The sequence below is a fragment of the Amia ocellicauda genome, chromosome 12 (assembly GCF_036373705.1).
Source record: "Amia ocellicauda isolate fAmiCal2 chromosome 12, fAmiCal2.hap1, whole genome shotgun sequence".
NCBI classification, from domain to species: Eukaryota; Metazoa; Chordata; class Actinopteri; order Amiiformes; family Amiidae; genus Amia; species Amia ocellicauda.
In genome coordinates, this window is record NC_089861.1 from 12049828 (window position 1) to 12067988 (window position 18161).

At 40.6% G+C, this 18161-nt stretch overlaps 1 protein-coding gene across 2 annotated transcripts in view; it reads right to left on the reverse strand.

Annotated features, from left to right (window-relative positions):
• atrn (attractin) overlaps positions 1 to 18161 on the reverse strand; it is a 196434-nt gene that overhangs the window by 146369 nt on the left and 31904 nt on the right. For both annotated transcript variants that reach the window (XM_066718346.1, XM_066718348.1), the window contains exon 2: positions 7480 to 7563. In XM_066718346.1, the coding sequence (XP_066574443.1) occupies positions 7480 to 7563 (84 nt within the window). The remainder of the gene's footprint in view (positions 1 to 7479; positions 7564 to 18161) is intronic.

The following is an 18161-nucleotide window of genomic DNA, read 5'->3' on the forward strand; positions in this document are numbered from 1 at the left end:
TGGTGGACCATTTGTTTATATGGACTACAATGTGAACAACCACTTCTTTCTGTAGAGTCATTTTAGCCTGAGGAACACAGGGTGTGAGTGTCGCGTTATTTTGAAACCCACTGCTGTTATGGGCAAGCAACGCTCCACACACAGGACTCAAAGCACCACCATCGGTCAGCCATCTCTGTTCACTGGTCTATGGTTTCTGCACAAGACAAACGTTCGGTTTCAAGTATAAGTATTAATGTAGACCCACTTGTTAGTATAGAACGCAAAAATGTCAGCAACTGCCATGCACATAAGAACATAAGAACATAAGAAAGTTTACAAACGAAAGGAGGCCATTCGACCCATCATGCTCGTTTGGTGTCCATTAATATCTAAGTGATCCAAGGATCCTATCCAGTCTATTTTTAAATGTTCCCAAACTTTCAGCTTCTACCACATCGCTGGGTAGTTTATTCCAGATTGTGACTACTCTCTGTGTAAAGAAGTGTCTCCTGTTTTCCGTTTTGAATGCCTTGTAGCCCAATTTCCATTTGTGTCCCCGGGTGCGTGTGTCCCTGCTGATCTGGAAAAGCTCCTCTGGTTTGATGTGGTCGATGCCCTTCATGATTTTGAAGACTTGAATCAAGTCCCCACGTAGTCTCCTCTGTTCCAGGGTGAAAAGGTTCAGTTTCCTCAGTCTCTCCGAGAAGGACTTTCCCTTCAGACCTGGAATAAGTCTGGTTGCTCTCCTCTGAACTGCCTCTAGAGCAGCAATATCCATCTTGAAGTGTGGAAACCAGACCTGCACACAGTATCTAACTAGTGCATTGTACAGTCTGAACATCACTGCCCTTGTTTTAAATTCTACACTTTTGACAATATACCCTAGCATTCTTTTTGCCTTTTTTATTGCTTACCCACATTGCTTGGATGGAGAAAGTGAGGAGTCCACATAGACTCCTAGGTCTCTCATGCGTTACTTCATCTAGTTCTGTTCCTCCCATAGTGTAATTATAGTGGACATTTTTGTTACCTGCATGTATTACCTTGCACTTCTCCAATTTGAATTTCATTTGCCAGGTGTCGGCCCACAACTGAATATTATCTAAGTCCCTCTGAATAGCCTGTGCTGCCAAGATTGTATCTGCTGAGCCACCTATTTTAGGATCATCTGCAAATTTGCCAAGTTTGCTAACTATCCCAGAGTCCAGATCATTAATATAGATTAGAAAAAGCAAAGGCCCTAGTACTGATCCCTGTGGAACTCCACTAACAACCTCACTCCAGTTAGAAGCAACTCCTCTAATCGACACCCTCTGTTTCCTATACATCAACCAATTCAAAATCCATCTACTTACATTACCCTGAATGCCTACAGCTTCCAATTTGAGGATCTGTCTTTGGTGTGGAACCTTATTAAAAGCTTTTTGAAAATCTAAGTATATCACATCATATGCTTTCACATGATCTACAGCTGCAGTTACATGTTCAAAAAATTCGAATAAATTAGTAAGACATGATCTGCTTCGTCTAAACACGTTGACTATCGCCAAGAATATGGTTTTCATTAAGATGCTCCTCTATTTTCTGTCTAATACTTTCTTTCCAACATTTTACAGGTGATGCAGGTGAGACTGATTGGTCTGTAATTTCCTGGCTCAGTTTTGTCCCCTTTCTTGTGGATTGGTTTGACATTTGCTGTCTTCCAGTCAGTGGGCACATCCCCTGTTCTAACTGTCATTTTGAATAATCGAGTTAGCGGCCTATAAATAATTTCCCTCTTTTCTTTAAGTACTCTTGGAAATATCCCATCTGGCCCAGGTGATTTGTTTGTTTTTAATGCTGCTAGTCCCTTTAGTACCTCCTCCTCATTTATCCTGATCTATCTTAGGGTTTCACTGGACTGATTGTCAACCTGTGGCATGTCATCTGTTTTTTCTTTTGTAAAAACCTCTGTGAAATACTCATTTAGAATATTTGCCACATCTTGTTCGTTTTCCAAGATACCTCCATTTTTGCCCTTTATCTGTTTCACTTCCTCCTTTATTGACCTCTTGCTGTTGTAGTATTGAAAAAAGCTCTTTGCATTAGTTTTAGCTCCAAGAGCTATGTTTCTTTCTATTTCCCTCTTTGCTTTCCTGATCCCTTTCTTAAGATCTCATTGCAGCTCAACATATTCCATGTATTTAGTTGTGTCACCATCTCTTTTTTATGCGCTATACAACATTTTCTTTCTCTTGATATTTTTTTTTGCATACCTCTATTAAACCATTTTGGCCAGTGTTTTTTGATCCTCAATTTGCTAAGTTTTGGTACAAATTGCTCCTGAGCCTCAAGTAGTATATTCTTAAAATATACCCATCCATTTTCAACTAACTCTGTATCCAATGTGCTCCAGTCTACCTCTTCTAAGTGCCGTCTCATACCTTCATGGTTTGCTTTTCTAAAATTGTAGACCATTGTTTTAGACTTGGACCTTGTTTTTTGAAAGAATGCCTCAAAGCTAAACATATTGTGATCACAATTTGCCATTGGTTCTCTAACTACTGCACCCCTGACTCTATCTTGGTCATTTGAAAAGATCAAGTCAATATATGCACTCTCCCTGGTTGGTTCCCTGACAAATTGAGTTAGAAAGCAGTCATTTACCATCTCAACCATTTCTATTTCTGCTTCTGTAGTCCCCACTGGGCTTTCCCAGTCTAAGTTTGGGAAATTGAAATCCCCCATTATAACAGCCACATCCTTGCTACATGAAGTCCTGATTACACTGTACAATGCAGCATTTTTCTGAATATCTGATCGTCCAGATCTCTTGTTCAAAAGTTTCACCCACAAAGATTCTGTTCCGTTACTGAGATCTAATACAAGTTCTTCTGCCTCAATGTCAGTTTCCCTTGGTTTTCTTTCCTTAGAGGAACATCTCCCATTGTCAGAGCTCCCTACCCCCCTGGTTCCTAGTTTAAATGATTCTCAATTTCACTGCACATACACTCTGCCAATGCATTAGCCCCCCTTCTGTTTAGATGTAGACCGTCCGGTTTGTACAGGTCCCATCTATCCCAGAAGAAAGACCAATGCTCCATAAACCTAAACCCCTCTTCCCTACTCCAAGCTTTCAACCACGTGTTAAATTTTCTAATCTCTGCCTGTCTCCCTGGCCTGGCACGTGGTACCGGAAGTATTTCAGAGAAAACTACCGTGGAGGTTCTGCTTTTTAAATTTGTCTTGTAGAACCTCTGCCCTGCCTTTTCCTATGTAATTGGTTCCAATGTGGACCATGACCAGTGGATTCCCCCCGGCTTTGGCCAGTAGCCCGTCTACTAGTTTAGGGAGATCTGCAACCTGAGCACCAGGCAGGCAAGATACCATGCGGGTCTCCTTGTCACTAGAACACACTGTGTGATCTACACCTCTAAGAATTGAGTCTCCTACTATAACTACCTCCTTCTTCTATGGGGGAGTGGGTACCATGGTGCTCTGGTGCTCTGGTGCTCAACTGCCCCCCCACCACCCTCTGAGCTGTCACTGTCCAATTCGGTGTCCAGCAGTTGGAACCTGTTGGGCAATTCAAGCTCTTGGGGTGTCGTTTTCTGCGGTTACGACCTACTGTAACCCAGCAGTTCTCTACACTGTCCTGCTCTAAGGTCTCAACTCTCCTAGGTTTTGGCGTGCACACCATCTATTTCATGGGCTGATTGACCAATTCTTCTATATCCCTAATACAGCGCAGATCGACAAGCTGAGCCTCAAGATCACAAACCTTGATCTCTAGGATTTCAACCTGCTGACAACGTTCACAAATGAAGCCTTCTTGGATGAGTTCATCCAGGAAGGCAATCATTCTACAAGCCTGACACTGTAGTGGCCACATTCTTCTAAATGTTACTTTTTTTGTTTGTTTTGTTATTAGTTTTTTTACACGTCTCTTGGTTCCTGCTGCTAGTCAACTGCCTAACTTTTATCAGCGAGAAACAGCGCAGCTCTTTCTCAACAGCTGCTTTAAGTAGCTTTTGTCTACCTACCCCCAATTCACACTTAACTGGCCCCACCTGGCTCCTCCTCCAACAGAATTCCTGCTAGTCCTAGACAAAATCTCCTTTCTACAACCTGTTTACTTTCACCAACTCAGCAGCTGAACTGAACTGACTTAAGGCAAAACTACAGACAATGCTAACGTCAATTAAGGCAAACTTAAAACAAAATGAGCAATGCTAAGACTGGTCTGAAACTAGTCAACAACAAGATGGCTACCTCTCACCTGTACTCTCCTGTCTCTCTCTGTGGCAACTTGTAAATACTTCCTGTAAATACTTGTAAAAACTTATAAATACTTAAATATATGGTGTTTGTGAGTTAATAGAAACAACTAAATATAGAAAAGTGTTTGCAAACTATAAACGCAGATGTTGACACAGACATACTGTGAGGGGAAAAAAGTATTTGATCCCCTGCTATGTACGTTTGCCCACTGACAAAGAAATGATCAGTCTATAATTTTAATGGTAGGTGTATTTTAACAGTGAGAGACAGAATAACAACAAAAAAATCCAGAAAAACGCATTTCAAAAAAGTTATAAATTGATTTGCATGTTAATGAGGGAAATAAGTATTTGATCCCCTATCAATCAGCAAGATTTCTGGCTCCCAGGTGTCTTTTATACAGGTAACGAGCTGAGATTAGGAGCACTCTCTTAAAGGGACTGCTCCTAATCTCAGCTCGTTACCTGTATAAAAGACACCTGTCCACAGAAGAAATCAATCAAGCAGATTCCAAACTCTCCACCATGGCCAAGACCAAAGAGCTGTCCAAGGATGTCAGGAACAAGATTGTAGACCTACACCAGGCTGGAATGGGCTACAAGACCATCGCCAAGCAGCTTGGTGAGAAGGTGACAACAGTTGGTGCGATTATTCGCAAATGGAAGAAACATAAAATAACTGTCAGTCTCCCTCGGTCTGGGGCTCCATGCAAGATCTCACCTCGTGGAGTTTCAATGATCATGAGAACGGTGAGGAATCAGCCCAGAACTACATGGGAGGATCTTGTTAATGATCTCAAGGCAGCTGGGACCATAGTCACCAAGAAAACAATTGGTAACACACTACGCCGTGAAGGACTGAAATCCTGCAGCGCCCGCAAGGTCCCCCTGCTCAAGAAAGCACATGTACAGGCCCGTCTGAAGTTTGCCAATGAACATCTGAATGATTCAGAGGAGAACTGGGTGAAAATCGAGCTCTTTGGCATCAACTCAACTCGCCGTGTTTGAAGGAGGAGGAATGACCCCAAGAACACCATCCCCACCGTCAAACATGGAGGTGGAAACATTATGCTTTGGGGGTGTTTTTCTGCTAAGGGGACAGGACAACTGCACCGCATCAAAAGCACGATGGGTGGGGCCATGTACCGTCAAATCTTGGGTGAGAACCTCCTTCCTTTAGCCAGGGCATTGAAAATGGGTCATGGATGGGTATTACAGCATGACAATGACCCAAAACACACAGCCAAGGCAACAAAGGAGTGGCTCAAGAAGAAGCACATTAAGGTCCTGGAGAGGCCTAGCCAGTCTCCAGACCATAATCCCATAGAAAATCTGTGGAGGGAGCTGAAGGTTCGAGTTGCCAAACGTCAGCCTCGAAACCTTAATGATTGGAGAGGATCTGCAAAGAGGAGTGGGACAAAATCCCTCCTGAGATGTGTGCAAACCTGGTGGCCAACTACAAGAAATGTCTGACCTCTGTGATTGCCAACAAGGGTTTTGCCACCAAGTACTAAGTCGAAGGGGTCAAATACTTATTTCCCTCATTAACATGCAAATCAATTTATAACTTTTTTGAAATGCGTTTTGTTGTTATTCTGTCTCTCACTGTTAAAATACACCTACCATTAAAATTATAGACTGATCATTTCTTTGTCAGTGGGCAAACGTACAAAATCAGCAGGGGATCAAATACTTTTTTCCCTCACTGTAAGAGGACTGATTTCACACTAATCAAGAACATCATGCTTTTATTAGCTGAACATTAAAAAGTTACAGTTCAGATAATACTGTGCATGTGTTCATGTTTGCATACATTTAATACATATGACAGTGTTCACTGTAAACACTGTACAGGGAAGACACATACACACACACATAATAAGTACAATTAATGTGAGTTAAGCTCTCTGTTTGCAGTGTTTATTTCTGATGTCAAAAGTGATTTGGCACAAGGGCTGGCATGTTTGAGTTCTATATTAAGAAGTATAGGTCTTGATTGAGACCTTGTTTTTATGTTTTGTTTTGTTTTTGTATTTTGAGGAAAGGCCTTTTTTGACTGTGCTAGTCTTGCCGCAGGTCTCAACAGCTATTGACATTTTTACCTGCAAGATGAACAATGACCTTCACACAAACTGAGCAGATATATTTGGGATGTTCTGCATGTTATATGATTGTCCCTTGCACACGCAATGTGGTCACTTAGCACAGAGTGAGAGACGGTTATGTAAAAAGGCAAAAAATAACTAACTAGACCCAAAAACAGATAAATATAGAAAAGAACAGAACACAGCGAGGATGGAACATTCCACCTTCCCTAAAACTCTTTCCTGTACCAGAATATAGGTTATTAAGGTATTAAATGTGTAAACGTGTGCTGCAAAACCAAAATCTATCCAGCTGCCCAACTCTCACCCCTTAGAAACATTATTGTTTGGGTGGCGGGGTTGTAAGAAAAGTCTGCACTGAAATGCCGGCCGTGAAGGTTAGTTCAATTTAATTGATTTATTGTGTTTCAATAAGTCCCAGGGAATACAAGAAGAAACAAAAAACTAACTCTCTAATTAGGTACCTGAAGATTTTTAAATGCCCTTTGGGAAACTTTCACAGCTCACATATTTCTACAAATAAGCAGAGAAGTTTCTGAAATATAATGAGTAAAAGATGATTAATCAGGAGGCGCTTGGGTTTCCTCCATCACACAGTGCACCATGCGCTCAATGAAACTGACCACAGGTAGAGAACCACTGTTTATCAGGCTTCAGTCTTGCAATGACTGGTAGGCCTCTTTATAATAAATGAGTTTAACCCAATTCCTCTTGAGTCAAACCACTTCAAAACAACAGCAAAGGGTGGGTGGGTGTTCAGGAGGTAGAGATTGAAACCTTTAATTGAACATCTTTACATCACTAGTCTCCAAAAAATACTGGAGTATTTACTGTGTAGTCTTAGCACTCTGTGGGTTCCAACCCATTGATCACATTTAAATGTTACTGTAATAATAATTTTCCAAATTCAACCACAAGGTGACATACAAAATACCCAAAGTAATGATAACTGAAAGCCAGCTCATATGTAAGCTCGCCTGAGACAATCAGCAGTAGACTGCATTTTACACATCAACCCATCCCTGAGGTGTTTCTTCAGACACAGCTTTTCTTTTCAGAAGAACTGAAAGCACAGAAAAGCTGATAGCAAGAGTGAATAAGCTGTAGCGGAGTAGAAATAGCAGGCTACTCACTGTCCCTCAATCAGCCAGGTGCACTTGGTCTTGTACTTGTAATTCCCCGGCCCGTCTGTCAGGAACCCAGCGGAGCCCATCAGCCTGAGAGGGAGAAAACAACAGAGCTCAAAATCACAAAATCTTCAGAAAGCCTCACACCTAGACAGCAAATGTATTCAATGTATTCAGTACTTGCTGTAGTTAGTTAGATTTTAGCTGTAGTTACACCCTGGTTTTCAAATTGTGCCATTTTTACTACTAAACCTCAGACGGAAAATAAAATCGATTACAATTCTAGCCAATGTTATTGATACAGTAAGACTATTACACAGAATAATGAATACTGAAATGAAGGCACTAACAGTTTAGGGGAGCTGAACTTTAAAAGGCCTTTAAAATGACTCAGCACAGTAATACTGAATCAATCCGCTTCCCCAAAACTCTTAACCTGCCCCACCAGCAATGAGTACACAGGGAAAGAAAGACGTGTGTGCTTTTATTATATAAATGGTTAATTATGGGGCCATTTACAGTTGGTTCCTGGGGGAATTGAAAACACAGACGTATACATATATAGTATTTTTTAAACACAGAGAAATACTACATTAAAAACCATTTCAAATCAAAATTGCCAAGAAGTCAAGAAAGGAAAGGAGAGTGCACTCAATTGAGTCAATCGAGTACTAAGTAATTTCCAGATAGGGTTGTTAATAGAAATATCAATCTGAATCAGAGTGAAAGCTGTCTGATACACAGACCAACACGCATTGGCATTGATGCAAGATGGAAAATGCCCTAACAAAAAAACAAATTGACGGTTGACTTTTGAGATTTTATCAGGACACATATGAGCACTGAAGGATATCTGAAACTAGGTCAAAGACCATTTAAAGGTGTTTCGGAATTTGAAGTTGAGGAGGAGGACAACCCACAGACTCGCAGGTGATTTCCAAAAGCAAAAGTATCCAGCAACAAACTCCCTTTCCCGGCATTTGTTGCTTTGCATCAGTCCTTTTCCTAAAACACTGCCTTTACAGCAGCTCCTTAGCTCATTCCACCATAGTCAAGCAAGTCTGGGCCAAAATAAACCATCTAGCTTCTACTACATATGTCTATTTGGGCTGTCCAACCTCTTGAACAACAGTGTAGGGGTATATGAGATTTAAATGTTAGTATACATTTTGTGTGTTACATTAATACATATTTTTTGAAGGTTTACTCTTAACAGTATATCCTCCTACTTTGCATTTAGGAAAGACATTTTGCACATGCTGCGCAGAAGACACATTGTGGATGTTTTAGCCCTGGCTAACAGTGACGCAAACATCCAAGTCCTGGAAGCCAAGTTCAGAATGTCTCAAAAGGGCTGTTTAACAAAGGTACATTTTGTATTTCTTAAATCACTAAGAAAGTATCTCCAGAATTCAAAAGTTCTACGAAATTTACATTGGATCTTGATAATAAAAAGGAAAATGCATGGTTACTATTTAATAATAATTATAATAATACATCTTTCCCAAGAGCTTCTACCACTGTCATCTACAGGGATGGCAGGTCTTGTGTGTGACCAGAGGAGTGTGTGAATTATTCAGCACGGATGACCAAAACTGTTACAAAACTGAATAAACGGACTGCTAAGCAGTAAGCACTTAAATCACAGTTTTGGAAAACATTACCTGGATGAGACCTGGAAACATTACCTTTACATTGCTCAATTTTCCACCCTTTGAAATGCAAAGATAGATTTTACACTCGATAAGGTTACAGCCTTGCTGAAACTAGCTTACTGAAGTCACACATTTTCTTGGCTAATATAGCTCACCCTTTTATTTCTGAGCAAACGGTGGTCTAAACCCAACTGTTCCAGGTGGAAATAAGAACTATTCTGTGCTCAACAAAACCCAGTATCTGATCACAGAAGCCTGCAAAATCAAGCTGAATGACATTAGAAATGTTACTTTAAAGCAGTCAGTTAAAAGTGGCATTAGAAAGCCGAGTTCAAAATCCCACTTTTGTCAGAAAATAGTAAAATGTTTTTTTTTTTAAGCATAGATCCCACAAATATGAAGCAGTGCACTGTCCAGTATGTTAAAGACAAAGATGCCGCTTTGCCTTTCATTCCTATCGCTACTGCCAATTCTGCACAAAAACATGAAAGGATTTCAATAAGCCAATTATTTTCTTACACTCAATGAAAACATTTACAGTGCATAACAGTATGTTTACCAGTCGACTTCTACCAAAGTGTTACCGGGCAAGACACACTTTGAAGTGACTGTCGCAGGGACTGCATGGCTAAAGGGGCCTACACTGAACATGTCGCATCTTCCACGGGAATAATTGCAAAAAAAAAGCTAATTATAGACCATAGCTGTAGGGAGGCAAGTCCTGCCCTCACTCCGTCTCTGACATGGAGAGATGAGTCATGGCCTGCCAGTGCCAGCCCAAGCTTCTCATCCACCTCTCTCCTCCTCTGTCTGAGTCTGAAGAACGTTCACTCAGAACTAGTCTGTCATGCATACCGTTCTTGGCTCTTGGAGCTCCAATCCTCTTTAAAGCATCACTACACACTCACAGAGTATATGCAAGAAAGAGTGGCAGTGTCTATGCGGTCCAGTGCTTGGCAGGCAGGGGGTTACAGTCAGCTCCCTGTATGAATCAGGACCAGGCTTTTCCAGGTGAGATTTGTATGGAATGAGTCTATTATTGAATGAGTCTGTTATTACAGCAGACGGGTGGTTATTACCATACTGGCCAATGTGGAACAAAGCTTTACTTGCTTGGCTGTGGTCATCCTGACATTTCAGTCATGTCAGCTGTAATAATGTATGAAACAAATAATGTAATTATTATATAATTCTTCCCCTCTACCGAGATATTTTAATTCATATCTGCAAAGCCTTTTATGTACAAGCAGTAAATCTCAGAGAGGAACCACTGAAAATGAATCACTACCAAATTAAATGGAAAATATGCAGAAGTAATGAATAGGGCTACACTAATGTTGGTATTTTGTGAACAGCAAGAAAAAATGATTCTGCTTTGCTTTATTTATTTTGTTTGTTTGTTTGTTTATACAGTTTTTAAAAGTTATAGATTTTTCTTTTCCATCTCCAGATAAAAGTAGGTCAGGCTGATCCATGTGTTGTTTAGCAACTTTGGAGATGAATGGAGAGCTGGGAAAGTTGGGCTCTGAAGGATAGAAAGCAGAGTATCATGGAAATCAAGGTCAGGGAGTACATAGGGAACTACGTAGAGATTTAGTAAGATCAGTGAAGAAGGGCATCTCTCCACAGTTAAGAGACTCCTCCCCACAGCTCGACACTAAGCACAACCTTGAGTTTGTGAAATCGAGGTTTATCCTCAGTGGAGCTTTCTTAAGGATGAGAAAAGGATAAACTGCTGTCTCTCAAGAAAAAGACAAGTCACACTAAAGTATCCCCTTTGTGTTTTAAACCACACTGGACTACACAGTTCCTACCTCCACAGTGTACAAAACAAATTGAACGTCCTTGCTGCGCCACCGCAAACTCAAACTTAGTTCAAATGCAACAAGCCAACAGATATTGATAACTTGACAACAGAGAGGAAAAGCATTACACAAAAGCAAACTTCAACCTTGCGATTTTCGATGTCTGTGGATGGAGTTGACTGGCTTTGGGACCCACGGGGAATTATGCAGACAGTCTGGCACTGGCTTTAAGGGGGATGATCAATCTAAGTAACAGGGGAGACCCTTTTATCATTCCCACTAATGGGCAAAACAGCCAATTTATTATAGGAAACTGCAGTGAAAAGTAATTAAGTTATGGGATTTACTGCCCAGCTAGCAAAACCGATGGCTGCATTACAGTCAGGGGCAGACTGTATATAATAGAGAAACCACCGGGAAGACATCTTCACATTTGATCAAGATCTTAAAAGTAAATAAAAACAATTCCAAGAACCTGCCTAATTCAGGAAACAAAAATGCATTCAGTGCTTTTAACTCTCACAAGTCTATTATTTAGATAATTTCTTTGTTGTGTTTTTTTTCTCCATCTTACAAAATGCAAAAATAATTCCACACACATATTGACACCCCAGAGACCGGTTCTTCACTGCTGAAAACAACTTAAACAGAGAAAAACTGTTCCTATTGGAGGCCTATATGCTTTGTTTCCAGAAACCAGGTCTCTTCCAATAATGCTCATGAGCTACAGAAAGCCTATATTGTTACACTATGGGAGGAAGAGGTGGGAGAAGAAAGGCAGTCTCTATAGGAATAACCCCACCCCAGAGCTGCCTCTCTCAAACTCAGTCACAGAAAAATTCAATCTGCCTTAACTTCCCCTCTACAGCTTACAACTGGTTTAGCTGGGGCTTCATTGCCAAACACTTTGACATTCTTGGTTTGTGATCGAAGGAATATTCAGCAAGTTTCTGACACTCATGTAAGATGGGGACTGTAGGAGGGATGTGGGGGACTCCTGCATATCTATTGTAATTCAATCATAAATTGAGTTTAAATTGGCGACCAGGAGAGGGAAGTGGTTATTTAAATACATATTACTGAGTGAAATCCTGAACTCCATATGTAATGTAACTAAAGGAGTATTATTTTCACAGCCTAATTCAGAACTATGTGCAGGCTCAGTTCCAAGTGGAGTGTGGACCAAAGAGCACATGTTATGACTGCATTTATTTACCCTTAGCAGGCTGAGAGGAGGCTTGACTGAAGTCTCCTAATGACTAACTGGAATAAATAAGTGAATAAGGTTGATTCCAGAAGATAAGCATCCAATACCAGCATACTGTATATTGAAACTTATTGTCAGATTCAAATTATTACATGAAAACATTCCTTAACATTTCCCAAGATGTGATAAAGACTCCATAATGTCATATAACTGTACCAGGTTGTGTAATAGTGTGCCCGGTACAGTAAGAGTCCTGCCACCATGTCCGGTTTCTTTCGTTCATTATTTCCAATATTCCCACTAAAGATCCATAGACGGCGGTGTAATTAACAGGAAGGAGAAGAGGTCGAGGAGTTATTCTCTGGCTTCCATATGAAACAATATGAGCACAGGAGCATGTGTCCTCAGTGCTGTACAGTGCAGCACAGTAAAAGGAGAGTACAGGTGAGAGGCAGTCATCTTGATATTTTCCAAGTTTCAGACCAGTCTTAGTATTCCTCTTTTTGTTTTAACTTTGCCTTAATTGAAGTTAATTGAAGTTGGTGATAGTAAATAGGTTGTAGAAAGGTGATTTAGTCAAGGACTAGCAGGAATTCTGTTGCAGGAGGAGCCAGGTGGGGCCAGGTACATGTGAATTGGAGGCATGTAGAAAAATGCTACTCAAAGCAGCTGTTGAGAAAGAGCAGCACAGTTTCTCGGTCACAAAATGTTTAAGCAGTTGACTAGGGAACAGGAACCAAGAGACTGAAAAAACTAACATTTAGAAGAATGTGGCCACTACAGTGTCAGGTTTGCCGAATGACTGCCTTCCTGGATGAACTCATCCAAGAAGATTTCAATTGTGAATGTTGTCGGCAGGTTGAAATCCTAGAGATCAAGTTTCATGATCTTGAGGCTCAGCTTGTCGATCTGCGCTGTATTAGGGATATAGAAGAATTGGTCAATCAGCCCATGAGAGACATGGTGTGCACGCCAAAACCTAGGAGAGTTGAGACCTTAGAGCAGGACAGTGTAGAGAACTGCTGGGTTACAGTAGGTCGTAACCGCAGAAAAGAGCGTGCACAACACTTAGAGACACCCCAAGAGCTTGAATTGCCCAACAGGTTCCAACTGCTGGACACTGAGTTGGACAGTGACAGCTCAGAGGGTGATGGGGGGGCAGTTGAGCACCAGAGCACCATGGTACCCACTTCCCCCCAGAAGAAGGAGGTAGTTATAGTAGGAGACTCAATTCTTAGAGGTGTAGATCACACAGTGTGTTCTAGTGACAAGGAGACCCGCATGGTATCTTGCCTGCCTGGTGCTCAGGTTGCAGATCTCCCTAAACTAGTAGACGGGCCAAAAGCCGGGGGGAATCCACTGGTCATGGTCCACATTGGAACCAATGACACAGGAAAAGGCAGGGCAGAGGTTCTGCAAGACAAATTTAAAACATTAGGAAAGAAACTAAAGAACAGAACCTCCACCATAGTTTTCTCTGAAATATTTCCGGTACCACATGCATGGCCAGGGAGATTAGAAAGATTAGATTTATGTAGCATTGGTCTTTCATCTGGGATAGATGAGACCTGTAAAAACTGGATGGTCTACATCTAAACAGAAGGGGGGCTAATGCATTGGGAAAGCATATGTGCAGAGTAATTGAGAATGTTTTAAACTAGGGACCAGGGGGGCAGGGAGCTCTGACAATGGGACATGTTCCACTAGGGAAAGAAAACCAAGGGAAACTGCTAGTAGGAAAGTCCTGAAATGTTTGTACCTCAATGCCAGGAGTATAAGGAAAAAGATGTTAGACCAAGAAGCCATAGTGCTGGCGTGTGGCTATGATGTTGTAGGAGTGACAGAAACATGGCTTACAGAAAATGATGGGGATGAAGTTGAAAGGATACACACAGTTTAGTAGGGACAGGCAAAATCAAAAAGGAAAATGCTGTATAGCGCATACAAAAGGGATAGAGACTAAACAAAATGATAAGACAGAAAATAGAAGAGCATCTTAATGAAAACCATATTCTTGGAGATCATGGTCATTGGTGATCATGTCTTACTAATTTATTAGAATTAGATCATGTGAAAGCATATATGATATGATATACTTAGATTTTCAAAAAGCTTTTAATAAGGTTCCACACGAAAGACAGATCCTCAAATTGGAAGCTGTAGGCATTCAGGGTAATGTAAGTAGATGGATTATGAACTGGTTGATGTATAGGAAACAGAGGGTGTCGATTAGAGGAGTTGCTTCTAACTGGAGTGAGGTTGTTAGTGGAGTTCCACAGGGATCAGTATTAGGGCCTTTGCTTTTTCTAATCTATATTAATGATCTGGACTCTGGGATAGTTAGCAAACTTGGCAAATTTGCAGATGATACTAAAATAGGTGGCTCAGCAGATACAATCTCAGCAGCACAGGCTATTCAGAGGGACTTAGATAATATTCAGTTGTGGGCCGACACCTGGCAAATGAAATTCAATGTGGAGAAGTGCAAGGTAATACATGCAGGTAACAAAAATGTCCACTATAATTACACTATGGGAGGAATAGAAATAGATTAAGTATCGCATGAGAAAGACCTAGGAGTCTATGTGGACTCCTCACTTTCTCCATCCAAGCAATGTGGGGAAGCAATAAAAAAGGCAAACACAATGTTAGGGTATATTGTCAAAAGTGTAGAATTTAAAACAAGGGCAGTAATGTTCAGACTGTACAATGCGCTAGTTAGACCTCATCTGGATACTGTGGACAGTTCTGGGCTCCACACTTCAAGAAAGATATCGCTGCTCTAGAGGCAGTTCAGAGGAGAGCAACCAGACTTATTCCAGGTCTGAAGGGAAAGTCCTACTGAGAGACTGAGGAACTGAACCTTCTCACCCTGGAACAGAGGAGACTACGTGGGGACTTGATTCAAGTCTTCAAAATCATGAAAGGCATCGACCACATCAAACCAGAGGAGCTTTTCCAGATCAGCAGGGACACACGCACCCGGGGACACAAATGGAAATTGGGCTACAAGGCATTCAAGTTGGAAAACGGGAGACACTTCTTCACACAGAGAGTCGTCACAATCTGGAACAAACTGACAAGCGATGTGGTTGACGCTGAAAATTTGAGAACATTTAAAAATATACCGGATAGGATCCTTGGATCACTCAGTTATTAATTGACACCAAATGAGCACGATGGGTGGAATGGCCTCCTTTCGTTTGTAAACTTTCTTATGTTCTTATGTTCTAAAAGATCTTGAAAGTAATAGCCCCCAGTGGTGCTTACAACACACATGCACAACTTCATTACCTCTCACAGCTCTCCCATTTTACAGCATCCCCTCGCCACTGACAAGATGCATTTTCTAATTGAGCCAGTACTATGAAAAGCTCAGTAAAAATCTTCCAGCAAAAGGCATAATATATATATATTTTTAACTTGGATTTGAAGCCTCACTCTACATAACTATTTGAATAACCAGTTAGATCTCAGTTAGGATTAAACAGAGTAACACATTTATCATATTTATTTATTTGCCACTTCTCAAAAGATTCTCAAAGTACACAGATAATTCTTAAAATTGCATTTCAAGTGAACTCTTAGCATACAGAGCGTACTATTAATCTCTGCAGTAGAAAATCAACAAGGATCAGACTTTATTTCAAACTTAGTTTTTGCTAATGCAAATGGGATGCCTTTACTGCCAAAGCCAAATATAAATCCAAATTTGACCCCAACAAATGACAAAATGCATTTTAATACCTCCATACAACATGCATCAATTCATGGACCTTTTAGGTTTTATAATTATTAGTTTGACAGAAGGCAGTGTCAAACAAGGAATACATTATACAAATACAATATACAGTAATGGTTAATAATATTCTACAGTTCCAATATAGGAAGCATGTTACAGCAATCATTATAAACAGTTTTTCTTGAAGTGAAAAACACAAAATAACAGGATGTATTTAACATTAAAATTCAGGCAAACAAGTAGCAAATTACTGTTTATAGTTTTGATTGTCGAATTGAATAAACATTTAGCATATCTAACTATACAAACTTCACCAGCAATACTGAAAAGTCTCACTGGTTTGTAAGAACCTGGAATACACAGATAGCTTGTAGAAAATCTCTGCAAGCAATCAATACCGGATCCCATATTCTTTTCAAACCTCCAGAGGAATAAGGTCTTGCTTCTTCAGGCATACATGGTTCGGATACATAGTATATAATTTTGGGAACACTGGAAGAAACCTTGAGAAAAAAACTGAAAACACTTTTTACTTTTGAGGAAGTGGTCTGCATACTTCCTTTTCTGTTCATTATGCTATATATTGCATTTCAACTGCAATCTTGAGGTTTTCCTTTCTGTCTACATTCCCACCGTTTGTGCACCACTGTAGCTTGAAACATGGGTCCAAGACTGAAGATGTTAAGAATAAGTCATAGGATTTATATGGTGACAGGCGCTGTTTAAAACGTTTTCCCAAGCATACACAAATGCTGACTGAAATCTCTCACTTAATGTCTTCAAGTCTTCAGATTCCTCACAAATGCCACGGCCAAAAGTCCAGGGGCAGTTTTCTCAGCTTGAACTTGCTTGAAAGCGAGCATGTCATTGTCCAGTCCTGAATGCAGTAGGGTATAATTCCACTATAGCTGCTCTTCTGCCATGCAAGACCTGATGTCAAAGGTCACACAGACGTTCAGAAAGTGTTTTCTGCTGAGAAATTGGAAGCTGGAGGCATTCTTTTCCCACAGTAAGTAGAAACTGCCCTCCACAGAGCTGGTCTGTCTACCATTTTGTGACATCACTAATGCATATTCATTGTCAAATGAATTGAGATTCTTCTGACGAAAAAAAAGCAAATGATTTCTATGGAGTACACTTCCATATATCATGGGAAAGCATGTAATCAGATTGGTGACACACTCTCGCAATATATCACTATTATTATTGTTGTTCCAGGGCTCTACGCTTACTTTTTTCCTTAATCCAATGTGTATGGCACTAGTTTGATCATATAGTATAATGTGCCACGGCTCTGCAACACTTCCAGAGGCTCTGAGGCGTACACTACACATTTAAAGAAATGCCTTAAAAATCAGTTTTTGGAAAAAGGTTTTTAAGGATCTGTTAGTTACAAGTTTTAAATTAATCTTTTCAGACTTTTTATTGCTTGCTCTCATTTATTGGCTAACCTAGCTGCTTGTTTTCTTGCTTATTTTGTTGTGTCTGTGTGTACTGTACTGCTGTATTGCATCTGGGTACTGTGTCTGTTTTGACTGTTGCTTGAGTGTAGTGCGTGGGTATAATAGCGCGGTATAAATAAAATGTATAATAATAATGTAGTTGAAGGGATAAAGAAACAGGCGTAGCTTCCGAGACGCACACGAGTTCAAGTAACGGGGAAAGTTGAGTACTTTGTGCGGTTTAAACGGATCCAATGTGCCGTCCTTGACGGACAACTTTTCGGATGCAGAGGCAGCGGCCTGCACCAGCCGAGCGTCTCCATCCTGCCATCGTGGCTCATGCGTCTCTTCAGTGCTCTGTGTCATTGTCGTGCTCGCCATGTGAGTTCAGCTGCGCACATGTTGCTGCAAACTGTCTTCAGTGTAAATTCAATGTAAAGTGCTCCTATACTTTCCAGAGGTGTAACTGCTGCCTATGCCATTTCTCAAGTTTTTAGTAGCTGCACCCCAGGTAGACCAAACTAATCGACGATTAAATACACTTTAATATTTTAGTAGATTTTAATAATCGACGTTATCGCTAAGTTGTTGCAGCCCTGCTGTCACTGAGTACTGTATTGTATCTGTAAGTGTGTTTTAATGACGAGGCAGCTAACGCCAGCTAGTAGGTAATTGGATATCGTGCCAAATGAACCGCTGCAACAGTGGATCATAAACGTAATTCACGGGACCTGTATTTTCCGTTGCCTTCTCGGTTAATTGCGACAATCCATAACCAAACTACATTTCCCACATTTGCTACCTCAATAGTGATTACTGTAAAATATCGTTATTATC